The 15,643-nt window shown below is 40.7% G+C and overlaps 1 protein-coding gene across 10 annotated transcripts in view; it reads right to left on the minus strand.

Moving 5' to 3' along the window:
• The window catches only part of gpatch8 (G patch domain containing 8), a 32,520-nt gene extending 18,798 nt beyond the window's left edge, over nt 1–13,722 (minus strand). For 3 of the 10 annotated variants that reach the window (XM_049562126.1, XM_049562131.1, XM_049562132.1), the window contains exons 1-3: nt 13,579–13,663; nt 3,770–8,613; nt 5–77 (exon numbers count right to left, since the gene is read on the minus strand). In XM_049562126.1, the coding sequence (XP_049418083.1) occupies nt 5–11 (7 nt within the window). In that variant the 5' untranslated portion in view covers nt 12–77; nt 3,770–8,613; nt 13,579–13,663. Of the gene's footprint in view, nt 1–4; nt 8,614–13,578 lie in introns of those variants that run through there. The other 7 variants (XM_049562130.1, XM_049562133.1, XM_049562136.1 and 4 more) reach the window with 5 other exon arrangements.
• Between the last annotated feature and the right edge of the window lie 1,921 nt (nt 13,723–15,643).

Below are 15,643 nucleotides of genomic sequence, written 5' to 3' on the forward strand. Positions count from 1 at the left end.
TTACCCTGCATGGTTTTGCCAAGACCTTGCCCCAACTTCCAGCCATGTTTCTGAAGCAGCCGGTGTCCAATGTTATCCTAGCAGAGAGAACAGAGGAGAAAAAAACCAAAAATATTCCAATAATAAGAGGAGCTTTTCCCCGTTGGGTACTGATCAAAACAAACAAAACAAAATAAAACACTCAAATCACGCTATCATCATCAGCACAACCACCACCACCATCATCATTATCGTCATCCACATCACCTACAGCGTGTAATATCAGTGTCTTCCAGCACAAGGAGTGGTAAGGGCAGTTGGGGGTGGGGTGGGGAGATAGAGGGTGGGAGACTGAGAGGAAGGGTAGGTTTTCCACTATGATGAATACATGAGGCTATGTGTAGCCTGTAAACTACAGGATACCCTCCTACCATAGGTGTGCAGTTTTTTAAGGCAAAGCAATTGGGTATGAGCATTTCTATTTTTTTTTTTTTGAATTTTTTTTTTTGATGATAAAGATAACACATCAAGTCACATCCACTAACTGAGAAGTTGAAGAGGAGTGGGAGGAAGGAGGGGGCAATATATGTATCACACACGCATACATATATGAACCACTACAGAGCAAGATCTTAGTACACAAAGAAAAGTGACACAGAACAGGTATGGAAATCTTGCATCAACAAAACGAAGACCAGAAACTCCAAGCTTGCTGTGATTCCGTAACCATGACAAGGAGGAGCACCATGAAACATATGCAGCTGTCACAAAAAAATACAGCAGGAGGAAGAGACAGAAGTGGAGCTAGTGGGCCTTGGATTACCATTACAAGGCCCAGGGTGGACAGAATATGCACGTGTGAGGGGATATGTGGGTGTGCAGGTGAAGAGAGGGAGACATTGTGTGCATGTTGCCCCATTCGTTACACTAGAAACAGCTGTTGTGCATGTTTTTGGACACCTCCAGCCTCTCTTGTCTATTATCAGTGGTCTGTTCTGAAGCCATGTACACACTTTCGGTTTTAAATCATTATTAGACACAAATTTGTGATGTCAGCATGCCTCTGATTTGATCAGTCTCATAGATATCATTAGTATTATAAACTATAAAACATATTTTAGAATAGATGCCCTGTATCAAACTGCTAGTTAGTTTTTAGCTAGAATAAGATAAAATAACTGCAGTCGCGCTATCCACTTTAAAGTGGATAAAGTTTTTTGCTTTTAATACTAATGATTGCTATGATATAGGGCTGGGTATTGTTACTTAATACCTTTTCAGTTTCAACCAAAATAACCAAGTAGCTAGAATGGAACATCTCCAGTCAAACGATAACCGCATTTGATCATTTTTTTGTGTCTGATTCTAGACCTTCCCCACTCCCCGCTGGTCCAGCAAACTTTTTGTTGCTGCCGTCTCTACAGCCGCACTCTTGCTGGCAAACAGTCAATTCAGCGTTTACCTGGTTAATTAGCACGACCTAACGCAACAGCCTACACTGTGCCTTTTAATGCTCCCAACAAACTCATCCCAAAACCAGAACCGCACCAGCTGGACTCTGCTGTTAAAACTGTTATTTAACGTTAGGTAACCTTAGCTCTGTGAGGCTAACGGTAAGTCCTGTGTGTATATGACAGAGTTGCTGGTTCAGCGTGCCAAGATGCCATCAAAATGTTCAAAATAATGTCTATACTGCACGCCACTCCATTCACATTATGGGTATCAGAATGATTGACTCGATTGGTATCACTTTAAGGATACTGATATTAGTACCGGTATCCTAATTTGTTAAACAATACCTAGCCCTACTATGACCAAAGGTATACAAGCAGTATAAATGTGGACAAGGCCAGGTGACTGATAATGAATCAAAGAGGCAAGTGAGGAGTGCAAGAACATACACAGCAGGAATTCCTAGCACTCTCTGGGGACAAATGTGCATGTCTGAGACTGTTATATCACTAGTATGGGTCAGCAAGAAAACAAAAACATTAAGTGAAATGCAAGACCGTCCCACCACTACACACTACAGTACATCCTCAAGCACAAATAAACAGGAAACAATGAGATTTCTTTTATTAAGCAGTGTTTTTCTGTTGTGATTATAACTATTCCAGGCTTGTCTAACATTCACCAGAGTGCTGCATTCTACCAAAAAATAAAAACATACAAACCAAACAAAAAAGGATATTTATAATCACAAAGAGATTGACATCAACTTTCACAAACAGAAAGTGAAGGGGTTGGAACAAAACAGCATGCAGCTTTTTGTTAAAGAGATTTAACAAAAAGGATCGTCGGTGTTAGTAGCGCACTGTGAATGGTACACATACAGTGGGGTGGGGTGGGTTGTGGGTGGAGGGTGGGTTAACAAAACTCCAACTGTGTTAGTCTCGGGTGGATCAGGCACAGAGAGGAAGGTGATGGCTCAACAGGGCTCTATTAGTTCTCTTTGATAAAAGAGGAGGTCAGGACAGGGTGGGGGGTGGGGGGTGGGGGGGCAGAACAGAGCAGGCTGAGCCATGGTGGAGGTGAGTTTCTGGGGTGGTGGAGGTGAGCTGGGCTTGAATGGGTTAGTGCATGTGAAGGGGTTGGTAGTCACACACACAGCACACACTGCATCTCCGCCCCGACAAAGTCTCATTTGGGGTACATTTGGTGTTTTGTCAATCACTGTACGTATCTCAGAGCAAACTGTTGCCTTCCTTTGCCCTATTTGATATTTCTGGATGAAAAAAAAAAAGTGTGTCAGTTTTAAAAACTGGGAAATGCCACCATCTTGATGACTAGAATAAAGATAACCAAAACATGTGGCCCATGTTTGCCTCCCAGGAGAGAAGCTAAACTGTTTCACTTCCTGTTTTTGTTGGGGTTTGGTATTTTTTTTCCCCTCCGTTCATTTCATGGATGTATTTGCTGTGCTTACTCTGTGTGACAGTCAGATCCCTTCCGCTGTGGAAAGAGATAAGAAAGGAATCTGTGCTGGGCCTGAACTGGGGACGGCCTGCTTTTATCAGCCTATAACAGGAACATTAAAGGCTGCATTAACATGCTATCACTGTGTATAAGATGCCCCTGCCTGGCAGCTCCTGGACATGTCACAAGATGCACAGAATAAGAGGCTGTATGGCTGATAGAGTGTGTCGTCTCGTCCCTGGTGGACATCTTGTCCCCTGACTTCATTGTGTAGGAAAACACTGCAGAATTTGCTGCAGTGAACGCCTCCCCTCCCATCGACATTGGGTATGCTTCTGTCCTTTACTGCAGTATTATGGTGCAACACTCTGCACATGATCGTTTATATTGATTTGGGGGATTAGCTGATCTATGAAGCTTGGGGCGAGGAGGAAAATAAAATGCACCCTAAACTAGCTGCCTGAGAAATACTCTACCTTATCCCCTACGCAAGCTTATTTATTTTTCATCACTAAAGGCAGAGGTCTGACCAAGGGCTGTACGATGAAACAGTCTGAAAGCTTAAGGAACATAAGCCTTACCTTAAATTAAACGTGTTTTCTCTCACAAAGCTTCCACTTTTTATCTCAGTGAGATTAAAAAAATATTAAAAACAAGAAGGGCAAGTTGGGTGAGGCACCAGTCACAACTGCTGACACTAATAAAGAGATTAGGTCAAAATGGGCTCAGCAAAGGTTAGAAGGCGGAGATGAGGTGCAGACTGCGTGTTGAACAGCAGATGAGTGCACCAAAAGAATAGACAGACAGACGGATGAAAGCAACGACGGCGAGTCCAACAGCAGTGCAAGTGGAGTGAAGGCATTTCCATACGAACCTGGCTTTAAAATACTGGGCTGTCAAAAAAACAGTCACACGTGACACAACGTAAGAAACCGGCCAAACGCTTTCAACTGCAATTCTGCTAGCTTCTCTAAGTTCTTTAAAATGCAAAAATCTCTCTCTGCTTTTAAACAAACATAATACTGTATACAAACAGAAAAGGTAGGCATGTCAATAAATCCACCAACTGGCTGTTAATAGGAGAAAGAAAAATAGAAAATGTTATCCAAACAAAAGAGATCTACAAGAGGGGGTGTTTTTTAAGTGTGCATTGTGCCGTCATCGGCACAGTGCATGGCAAAAGATGTGGGTAAGGGAAGTGATATGCAGGGGACCCCACCGAGACACCTCAGAGTGTTTAGGAATCTTATTGCTATTAAGCCATTTGTGTAAAGTATGGGTGTGTTTGTGTGTCCCTGTCTGGGTAAAAGAAATTGCTCTGGTTGAGATTGCATGCATATTGATAAACATGAGTGAGTAGACCTAAATTAAACCAAACCACACAGTTTATGTACAATTCTTTGGATGACTGCTCTCAACAACAGCTCTGAGATTTTGCATGTTCTGAAAAGAAAACTGAGACAGACCCTTTAGAGATCTGTCTTGCAAAAAAAGAAAACGGGCTGCTGCAGTTACTCATGCTTTTTCATGTCCCTAAGGAATGACTTTTGGCAAGTGCTGGTGGAGGACAGGGCCTGCTGTCTGCTGCTTCTCATAAACTTGCTCAGCTCCCTTGTGTTTGGTGCTCTGTACATTCCTGGCTAGTCTCAGCTGCCGCAGGTGTGACTAAATGGAAACAAATGTCTCAGTGCATCAAGAGCCAAACGACTATAACAGAAGGCTTCTATTTCCCAGTGAATGGAGGTGAAGTGTGGATGTGTCAGATTTAATGTGAGAGGATTAAAGATTTCATTGACTAAGTGATGAGGAAAATGACAGAGAAGCAGAGTCCAATTAATACCAATGTTTAATAATTTAAAAACACATACTTACCTACCATAATTCTGAGGGCCCAACTCATCAACGTGTAGTTAAAAAAACTGAAGGCCAAAGTTTAAAAAGGTCTCTGACATCTCTACACAGAGACTGTAGCACTCACATTCCCATTGAGTTTGAAGTAAACCGTTTTGGTTGTTTCCTGGTTTGGTTAGTGTTTTTGTCCACTCATATTCCATTGCTGACTTTAAAAAGAACATTTGGAGGGCCTCAGCAATGACCTTGAACCCATCACCCCCGCTGCTCACTGGATGAAGACTGGTGCTAAATGGAGAGCTTGCAATGTTGTAAAAAATGTGGGTGAGGATTGTCACCTTTTCCTTGTGTTCTTCTTTCCACCAAATAGCTAAACAGTCAACAGTGACAAAAGGCTGTGTCAATAATGTCTGGCTATAATTCAAAATGCTACACACTTCATAATTCACTAACACGAATCCCTAAAATGTCTGCTTTCTGTTTTGTTCAACTTAAAGCAATCGAAGTCCTGATGGACCTCAGACACTGTATAGCAAATAACTACTAGTGACTACATCTTGGATATAGAAAATTACACATTAAACCTTTTACCAAGACAAATCTTCTTGTGGCCTGTATACATGTGTTTCTTAGATTTCTGGAATGTATGTGTGGTTTCTGTGGCTCTGAGGCTGCCCGCTGCATATCGCTCTTGGACAGGGTCAGGAAGGGGAGGAGGGAGGGAAGGACTGGAAGGGGCAGAGGACGTGGGAGGAATGAGTTTGGGAGAAAGACCGTAGTAGTGATTAGGACAGAGTGTTGAGATAAAATAGTACTGAATGCTACCAAGTTAACACATGCAATGCAAAAACAATGTTAGAGAGAAAGAGCAAAAGACCAAAGGGGAAAGACAGAAAGAGAAAAAAGATCCCAATAAAGTACCACAGACCTCTAGCTGCCTAAAGATCACACACAATAAGTGGCAGGGGAGGGGCTCCAAGAGGCTGGGCTGAAGCATTCACTAACAGATCCCAGATGTAACACTTGTGGACAACTGCCAGAAGTTTGCACTGCGGAGGCAGCTTATGTACCTAACAACATGGTGACATACTGACATCAGTCTATGTGTATTTACGTTCCTTTTTAATACATTTATGTGCACTGTATATCACATCTATTTTGAGGCTAAGCAGGTGAAGATAAATTTCACCTCGTCTGCCGTCAGGCATTTGGCTAGTATGTTGGTACATTTCAAATAGGAACTGTGTCATTTATATTATTAAATTCACCTAATGTAACAACAGGTGTCACCAAATCCTCCCAAATTTTCTTCAGGATTACATTTTTTAATTGGTGGCAGACTTTCATTGTTACTTAATAATAAGATCTGCCACCCTCTTCTTTGGGCATGCACTTTCCAAAGAAAATATCTAAGTATTACTACTGGTGACAAAGTCACAATTGATGACACCTCTGATGTGGCCTTGTTTCCACTGATGTGCGAGGAGCTGTGTGATGCTGCAGCTCGGCCCTCAGCGCCCCTCCACAAATAATAGCGCAGGAGCAAAAGAGCCACTCAAGCCAGCCAGGTGAGCAGGCCACCTCTCTCCCTCTCTTTTCTCCTCCTTCACTACCCACACACAGCGGGATACTTGTGTGCCTGTGAGAAAGTACATCATACATAAAACTCAACTAGGATATAAAACTATCGTTTTTGGCTCACTAGATTCTAGCTCTGGAAAACACATGTTCAGGCTACAAATATGATCATACGATGTGAGAATTAAGACAAACTTATGTAAAAGGTGCTTTTTCCTTTAAAGTAAAACATTTATTTTGCTATGGTCAGCAAGACTGACTACATTTTCTCCTACTGCTGTTTAAAAGGTCAACAAATACAGGCCTGGTAACATTCATTTGTAGCCTACTGCTCTTTTTATTGACCTAAAAATGGCTCTACGTTTTTTTCAGTGCTTTGAATGTTTAATCTCACCAAATCTATGTTCTTGATATATTGATAAGTTCTTAGTTTTTATTAGCAAACTATCAACACTAACACTTTTAGCTGTTATATCGTTTTGATATTAAGAATTTACTTGCATTTAATAAACTTATGTTGCAAAAGAGTACTGTCAATTGTTTAACCATGGCTCTCATTGAGGGGAAACATGCTATGTTTTAGCTATGACCAACAGCCCTAAAGCTCGCTCTGTTGGTTGGTTCCACAAAAATTACCCCACCCATTGGCAGCCACAGTTTTTGCCCTAGGAGGGTAAAATTTGGCACAGAGGTCCCAGCTGATGCAAATTCACACTTTTTATTCTATGAGCTTTTGAATTGTAATTAATTATTGATTACATTATCATGATGAGTGATAAAGGAAACTGTCACAAATTTAGTTATACATCAATGTTCAAAGCATCTGTTTCCAAAAAACATCAACTACATTATTTTGATCTATACCTGGTTGCTGAGTCTTTCTGATTGGCTAACAAAGCACAGGTATAATGTTGAGGAGAGGTGATCTGACACTGTAGGTAAGAGGAGTTTGGGCCTGCTCACCACAGTGCTTCAGAGACAGAAGAGGGGGATGGAGAGAGTGGGAAAGACAGAAAGAAGAGAGCTGCCTGCGCTATTATCTTTGTGCCTCTTCAGCGAAAAATGCAGTCCCAGTTGCACAAGCACCATGCCAGCACAGAATGACAGAGGGTACTGTACACCGAATCACTGTGTAGTAGGGAGGGAGCGAGAGAGAAATAGAGGTAGAGAGAGAGAATAGATGTAGAGTGTGACAGGAGTGAAACAGAGAGAGAAAAAGACAGTCAGAGAAGCGTTACAAGGACCCTAAAGATAGGAGTAAGAAAGCAGAGCGTGCAAATACAAACCGGGTCATTGCTGCTTAGCTAATAGGGGCCAATTCGCTGCAGGAGAGAAATGTCGAACACCCCAAGTTGTGTACAATAAGATAACTGTCCTATAGACACAAACACTAACACATAAATTCTAAAGCTACATAGACACACACTCACTCAAAAACAAATGTAGCCATTCACACCATCTTATGTGCACTTTCTTGTTTACTAAATGGAGTGGAATAAGCACTGCCTACTTTATGTTAACAGAAAGACTTGAGCCACAGCAAAATAATTCAATACATAAATATAAACCTAAATCAGGCTGTTTTAAAATCCAAATCTTCCCTGCAACATGTGTTTGTTCTTGTTCAAGAGGGTTTTATTTATAAACGCCCCTCTGAATACATTTCAAATCAGTGTGGTTGAATAGGTAATCACCCTTACAAATGTAAAAAACTACACGACTCTGTACAGCAACCTCCCTCAAAGCAGCTATATCCTGAATAAAATCTTTATAATGGATGAACAGCTATAACATTTTAAAAACAGCCATTATTGACAGTGCTTTAGCCACTCCATGCTTTCAGTGTCATCTCATCTCACTGTGCTAAGATGACTAACAATGACTAATGGGAGACTGATACGAAAAAAATCAAATGTTTATCTGTAAGCTGTACATAAATACAGGAAGATCTATCATATACATAATCATTTTAAATGTCACAGGAAATGGAGTAGGCAGAGGACATGGGAAGTGGCAGGGACTTAAAGGGTATTAATGGACATGAGACAAGTGATTCTACAGGTTAGGTGGCAAGTGTGTTCAAGAAAACACTGGATGCATCTACATGGACAGAATGAATGGAGTAAAAAGGTGTGGTTCTTATTCCTCCCTGGACCAATCATCCATTCTCACAGCTGGTCCAATGGTGCGGGATGATGGATGCAGCCTTACCGATTCGATGGGCTTGTCCAGGGAGGCCTGCTCCAGCTCCAACTGGCCCTCTTCATACTGGTCAAAGTGATTCCCACCCTGAGTGACACACATTTAAAAGCTTATTTTAAAACATATATAATTCTCTCAGTTTATTGATAGCAGAGCTGAAAGGATTAAGTTGAACTATTTTGATGAGCAATCAATCAGTTTAGTTAATTTTCAAGCAAAATAAACAATATCTTTGGGTACTTTGAGTATTAATTGGACAAAACAAGCAATGTGAAGATATCTTGAAAATCATACATGTATATTTTCACACATTTCTGACATTTTATTGCTGAACAAAAGATTAATTGACTGAAAAAATAATCATTATAAGCCTACAAAAATAATCATTAGGTGCAGCCCTGATTGGTAGCAATCACAAAAAGACTTCGTAAAACAAACCATCACTGAACACCAGTTTATACCATCAAGATCAGCTTTTTTTAAGCTCAAGACACTGACTGAGTTTATTTGCAGCTCTGTATTTACAAAACAATGAGTAAGCACTGCGCCAGGAGGCGTAACTACTGCCTGTCATTTGTTCTGAATGATAGTCATTCACATTGAATAATAGTCAATCACAAAAATCTGGAGCGGTTATATTTCCCACAGCTCAAGATACCGTGTCCATCAAGGGCCAAACTTAAGCAGGGCTGGGTTGATTAAGCACGAACTGTGTACAGGTGAGGAAAAATATTTTTTTGTCGGCTAGTACATCAGTGAAGTATATATGTGCGTTCTATCAAGCCATGTCTTGGCCAAAATTGTCACAACATAAGCATTAATGATAGCATTTAAAATGAAAGCAAAACACATTACATAAACAACAAACTGTTTACTGTATACAAAGAAATATTGATGAATAACATACACTGTGTGAAAAAAATAAAAGAGAGAAACATGATTATCAAGAGCAGCAGAGATGCTAACCGCTATGCACCAGAGGAAAAAATATGAAATATGTGACTGCTAGTCCCTTTGATGCCTGTTAATGAGGGGATAACGGGCATCAAAGGGATTAGCTGTCACATATTTATATTTAGTTATTTCAATTTGAAGGTCCTGTATAAGACATTCAGAGCATTAGTAAAGCAGCAAACCACTATTAGGCATGTGAAAATATAGTGGAGTAATGGCGTCATGAGCAAAGGATGAAGTCACGCTATGTGTGTGTAGTAATCTGAGATTTTCTGCTTGTTGTGGTTAATTGGTCCAGCTGTGCTTGCATGTGTGTACAGTGCATATTTGTATCCCAATGGCTAGCTAATGGCTCCCACTTTGCACTGTGCTTGCACGGCGATTACCTCTAGTACTGGGACAGCGCTGCTGCAGAGCGTAACAGCCACCCTTCCCCACCTTCCCCTTGGTAAACACCATTATCTCTGTCAGCTCTGTTGCCGTTGTTTATGGAGTTAGCATCATTAGCCTCTAGCCACTGACTCAGCCATCTTCATGCTGAGAGCTGTGTCCAGACAACCGGATTCTGCTTAGAGCCCCTTTAAAGAGCCTTCAATTGGAGGTTTATATCATGACGTACCCTTCAGTGAGCAAATGCGATAGTTTATTCAAAGCTGTGATTGAAAACACACTTTACAGAGTTGATTTCTGTCTCTTTGTTTTCTGGTAATTGTATTTCAGGCGTGACAGCAATGAAGGATGACTTCATCCTCAGCTATTTGTTATATGAATCTGAAACATAGCTCTACTTATACAAATTAAGCATTTATGTTTTATGCCTATTCCCTGAGTGTAACAGAGAATGAGTAATGGGCTTGCTACCCCAACCAAAAGGAGTGTGTTTATAAAGCAGTTTCTGCTCAGAGATAGACGGCTTCCCCTCTTTAGCAGCAGAGGAGAGACGAAGGTCATGTTTGCAAGTCTGTTTTCTCCTGACCTTCACACAAACAGAAAACAGAATTAATCCACTGTATTATATTATTTACTAGATTTTTGCATCTACTAGCAACAGGACAAGTGTGGACAACTAAATCTGATGTCACTACACACAAAACATCCCATACTGAGGTTTTTCCCCCCATTTCATGTCTATTTGAGATGTAACACGCACAGCAGGATATTTACTTTGCATCATCGAGGACTTGCTTTACTGCAAAATGTTCCACAGTCTACAGAACTCTGCAGCACATTACTGTAAAAACACAATGCTATAATGGGCGGGGGAACGCAAGAGGCTTTACCCTCCACATTCTCTAGGGGAATCTGGTTTTGCAGAGATAAGCAACTACTCAAATCAGCCCACCATAACGAGGTGATTTGATGCCACACTGGCAGTCATTAATTCAGATGAAACAGGACCCCTCATCAGCATGAGTGAAGCAGGGGATTATGAGAAGAGGAAATGCAGAGGAAGAGCAAAGGATTTATTTATGAACAAATCGATGGCTCCATGCTCCTGTCTCTCCTCCTCCCGACTTTCTGCTCAGACCACTTAATGTGTTATCAGCATGACCCCCACCAGCCACAATGACTTCTTATTTTCACTGCCGCTTCCTCATCACCCTGACTCTGGTGCACAAACACCACAGCAATGCTGCATAGTAATGATCTTCGCTCTGTCCTCTGATGTACAAGAGTAAATTTCCATTTGTTCTACAACAGGGAAATGGATGCTCCATACCACTTCACATTACGAAATGAGAAAGCTACAGTCGCCCAGCTCTGTGGATGCTCATAAATTGCCTGGTGTGTTTCTGCAATTCAAGATTAGCTGCATGCTAAAGCTCCAACAACAACAATGTAAATCAATAGAGCGAGCACAGTTGTTGGACTGGTTGTGCTGTAGATATTAGGTAGACCATCTGTGGGTGTTTCCTGCGCCGTGTTGCTTGGCAGCAGGCTTCAGTCCATGGAGTCAGGGAGGGAAACTTTCTGAATACTGAGCATATGAATGCCTCCACAGCAGATCTCACACACAGAGCTCCACTGTGCTGAGCTGGAGCTGCCCTCAACAGACTCATTCAGACCACACAGCAATTCACCTCTCACTGACAGAAAGGCAGAATACTGAGTTCCCACTGGACAGCAACACAGTGGGTTTAAAGGAAAAAAAATCCAAGCAATTTCACAAGTAATTCCGCATGCTTAAACTTGTAATGGGTTTCATGACATGTCTGGTGATTTTGCCCTTCACACCACATCATGCTCCAGCAATGCTATGACCAACTGCTTTCAAAACAAACAGCTACAGCGACTGTAGCAAAGTTTCAGACAATTCTCTGATACCAAAAGACTCCCTAAAAGCCCTCAAACCAAGCCAGGAGCATCGCTGAGTCCTCATTCAAAAACACTTGCTGTATTTTTAATGGTAGCCTAAATGATGGAACAAAATGCTGTCAGAAGTGTATGGCAGAGGGGCTTGGTTGGTGTTAAAAAGATTCATCTGTGAACTTCCTCTGACCCTGAACATCACTGTTGATTACATCTTACGATGAGCGCCAATTTTGGTCATCAAATATGTTAACTATGTAGTAATCATCTCTACATTCATAGTATTGTCAATGTTTATATAATACCATGACACCTCAACTTTTCTAATTGGACAATATGATGTGTGAAAAGAATAGTTCTTGGAAAAAATGTTTTGAAATTTTTAGTCTGGGGCTTATTTTATTTGATAAAACCACACCAAATTACTGCAAAATGCCATACTAATAAAAAGGTAAGGATTGTGACACATTATGCTGCTTGTGAGACAGCATAACAAGCAGAATGACACCTGCATGCGTGGTTACTTGTACTTATACTGCAAGTTGATAGATTAGCCAATTCAATTTGTCAAATAAAAAAAAATCTGTTCAAGGTCTTTAAAATATGTATGGATACAATGTATGAATGGAGTTGGGTAAAGGAGGGAGGGAACAGAATTGTTATAATGAAATAAAAAACAATGTAAAAACCTAAGCGGGATTTAGCTTATTTTATTTAATCAGTGATATGTTTGTTTTTTACTGGGTGTGGTCTTAGATCACAGATATGCAGGTGAAAAACAAGCAGCTCGTACATGGGTTGTGAAATTCAGCAACACAGCTCTAGCACTGCTGTTGTATATAAGTGCCCTGAAATTTTGTCATGTCACTAAAATAATGTACTAACTGTGCAGTACAGAGGGATTTATTTGCACAATACATGGATAACTTCACCCAGCTGAAGCACAATAACACCCCCTTGTTACCATCTCAGTGTGTTCAGCCTACTTTGTTCCCAGCGAAGAGTAACATTCATCTCACATTATAGAAACAAACAAAATCAAGGTGTGCTACATCAGTCTAGCAACGTTAACAGTTACAATAAAAACAGCATTGGGATGGTGTTATTTTTACACACGGAAAAACACACACGTTATAAACCGCTTGACAGTTTTGATAATTACCAAATGAGTGGCCAAGGACATGCTGTTAATCTAAAACCCATGCGGTAATTTACGTTATGTCCCACACTCTAAGGAAGCGAGATGCCAATTGTAATTACATGTAATGTCGCTGAATTAGTGGATCAACATGTAGCTGGCTGTAACTAGCTTAATTCCAACGTGCTAACTAGCTTCTGTATTCTGGTTGTCAAAATGATACAGCCATTTCTTGCTACATGCTAGCTAGCTATCCATCGTTAGCATATGTCGATAAATAACCAGTCTACCCAAGGTCACTAACAAGCTAGTTGGACTTCAATATCTATTTTATTGTTGTGTGGTTAGGAGAGTCGCGTAGTATGCATTTAGTTAGAGCTCATCGCCCATGACAGGAGCCAAATATAGCACGCAGCCCAACACTGAGACGTGAGGGAAGTTAAATTCAAAAGAGCCGCAGTGCACTAGCATTATTCACTAGCGCTAGCTCAGCTAGCTTGCAGTGCTAGCAAGCGACATCTAGACTAAAATGCACGACGCAGTTCGTAATAATTCAAAGCCACCCGCGGCGTTTTATTACCTATCTATGTGCTTAAACATCCAGACACGGTAAAATAAACGCAAACCGTCAGCCGTTTAACATGCATTACCTGGAAATCACGCTCTTCGTTGAACCTAGAAAATCTGTCGGCCATTTTCTGAACAGAGCAGCAGCTTCTCTATCGCTCCGTCTGCTGCGTCCAACAGAGGCGCGCTGTGCTGATGATGATGATGTGCCGTGAACAAACGGTCCTGTGAATTGACCTTTCACTAACAGTTTCCACCAAGATGTTACAGTGGTACCTCTGGGGATAAATTGAAGCTATACGAGACTATTATCTCAGTACATTGCCCACATTATTTTCTATACTTTATATTATGATACCTACTTGCGCATTAATTCGACAATATTTTGCTCATTGCATCTTTTACCCGTGCAGGACTGCACTTTCTGGATATTTTTCTATATAAGCACCAATACTCACTCTGATTAATAGAGAATATTTGTATGACAGCATATTTCTGTTGTTTACACAGCAGTGGTGTAGTGGAGGGTATATGCATGGTTAGGATTCGGAGGAACAGGAACAGGTAGGTATATGTGGTATACCCACCTCTTTTTCTGGGTGTTTGCAGTATACCCACCTATAAACCAAAAAGCAATTGGAATATATAGGAGTATAGCCACTTCCTCTGTGGTAACCTACCCATCTCCCTAGCAGTACACCCACCTCATCTACCACCACTACACCAGCGGTTCACAGGTCTTGGTCTGCTGACAGAGCTGATTTTTTACAGTGAATATGCAGATACCACTGGATTGCACACTGGGCAAAGCAGGCAACTGCTCAGAGCCCCAGGGGCACCAAAATTACTTATTTCACTCAGTCGTTTTTGGTCAATTTGATTAATTGAAGATTTGTTTAGAAATTTGCATCTGTAAAGCACAGCATCAGAAACTGAAGCATTATTAGGTAATTTTTTGGAAGGGAGATGTTTCAAAATCTAATTTTAATACCTGTATTATTTAAGTCTATATAGTTTAAGTGTATGACAGACCAGTGGTGGGACCAAGTCATTGTTTTGCAAATCACAAGTCTCAAATCTTTGTCCCAAGTCAAGTCCCAAGTCCTAAAGTTTGAGTTTCGAGTCCTAAACAAATTATAATGCTCTTCACTGAATGTAATGCTATTTTAACAACAGGGTAATAATATATTAACTTTCAAGTTTGTTAAAACAAGTGCGACTGAACTAAATCATGGAAAAAGTTGTGCTGACAGTGTACTTCCGTACTCTTAACCAGTACCACGACAGAATACATTTTGCATGTTTATTTTCTGTCTTGTTGTCTTTAACTCATCTCATATTGCAAAAAAATGTATATAACTCTCTTCCCAAATTGGCTTGAAGGTATTAAGTATTTTTAAGTCAAAAGGCTCAAGTCCAGATGAAGTCATGAGTCGCTGAAGTTACATTTCCAAGTCAAGTTGCAAGTCCTTTTTTTCGATATTGTCAAGTCTAAAGTCATCAGATCTGTGACTCTTGCCTTAGTTGAGTCCAAGTCATGTGACTCAACTTAATGTTTTTTTATTTGATATAATTTGATTTATGACTCATGCAAAATAGTAAAAATATTGTTTTTGGTATATTATATTAACTGGTTGGTCTCTGGATCTCCTGTCATATTATGAAGCTTCCATGTGTCTGTTGTATGCACAGTCCTTGACAGAAGTGTGTCTATCCCGATACTTGAAAAATATACTTTGGATGTAAGCATCATAATCAGCAAGAGACAGTAATTAATAATGCCTATTTCTGGAAGATAAGAATAGCCCAAGAACATTTCTAATGTACATTTGTGCACAACATCACTGAGGACATGTTTGCTTGTTTTGTGTGCTTGCCTGAGAAACTGAGCTGGGTGACAGGTGGTCGGGAATTCTCTGTTTATTCTTCACACAAGTGCTGAGTGTTGTTCATCAGGCAATCCTGCCCTTGCGCTTCCCCAGGCCAAATGAGTTCAAATGTGCCTAATCAAAATGGAAGCCAAATTCTACTGGTTGAACTGGGGGACCAGTGCATTAGCTGGTGTGTTATGACCACAAGAGATTGAATCCCCAGATGTAGCCTAAATCTACCAATAGACCGATATTTTGTTTATGTCCCCATCGGGAA

The sequence above is a fragment of the Epinephelus fuscoguttatus genome, linkage group LG19 (assembly GCF_011397635.1).
Source record: "Epinephelus fuscoguttatus linkage group LG19, E.fuscoguttatus.final_Chr_v1".
Lineage (NCBI taxonomy): Eukaryota > Metazoa > Chordata > Actinopteri > Perciformes > Serranidae > Epinephelus > Epinephelus fuscoguttatus.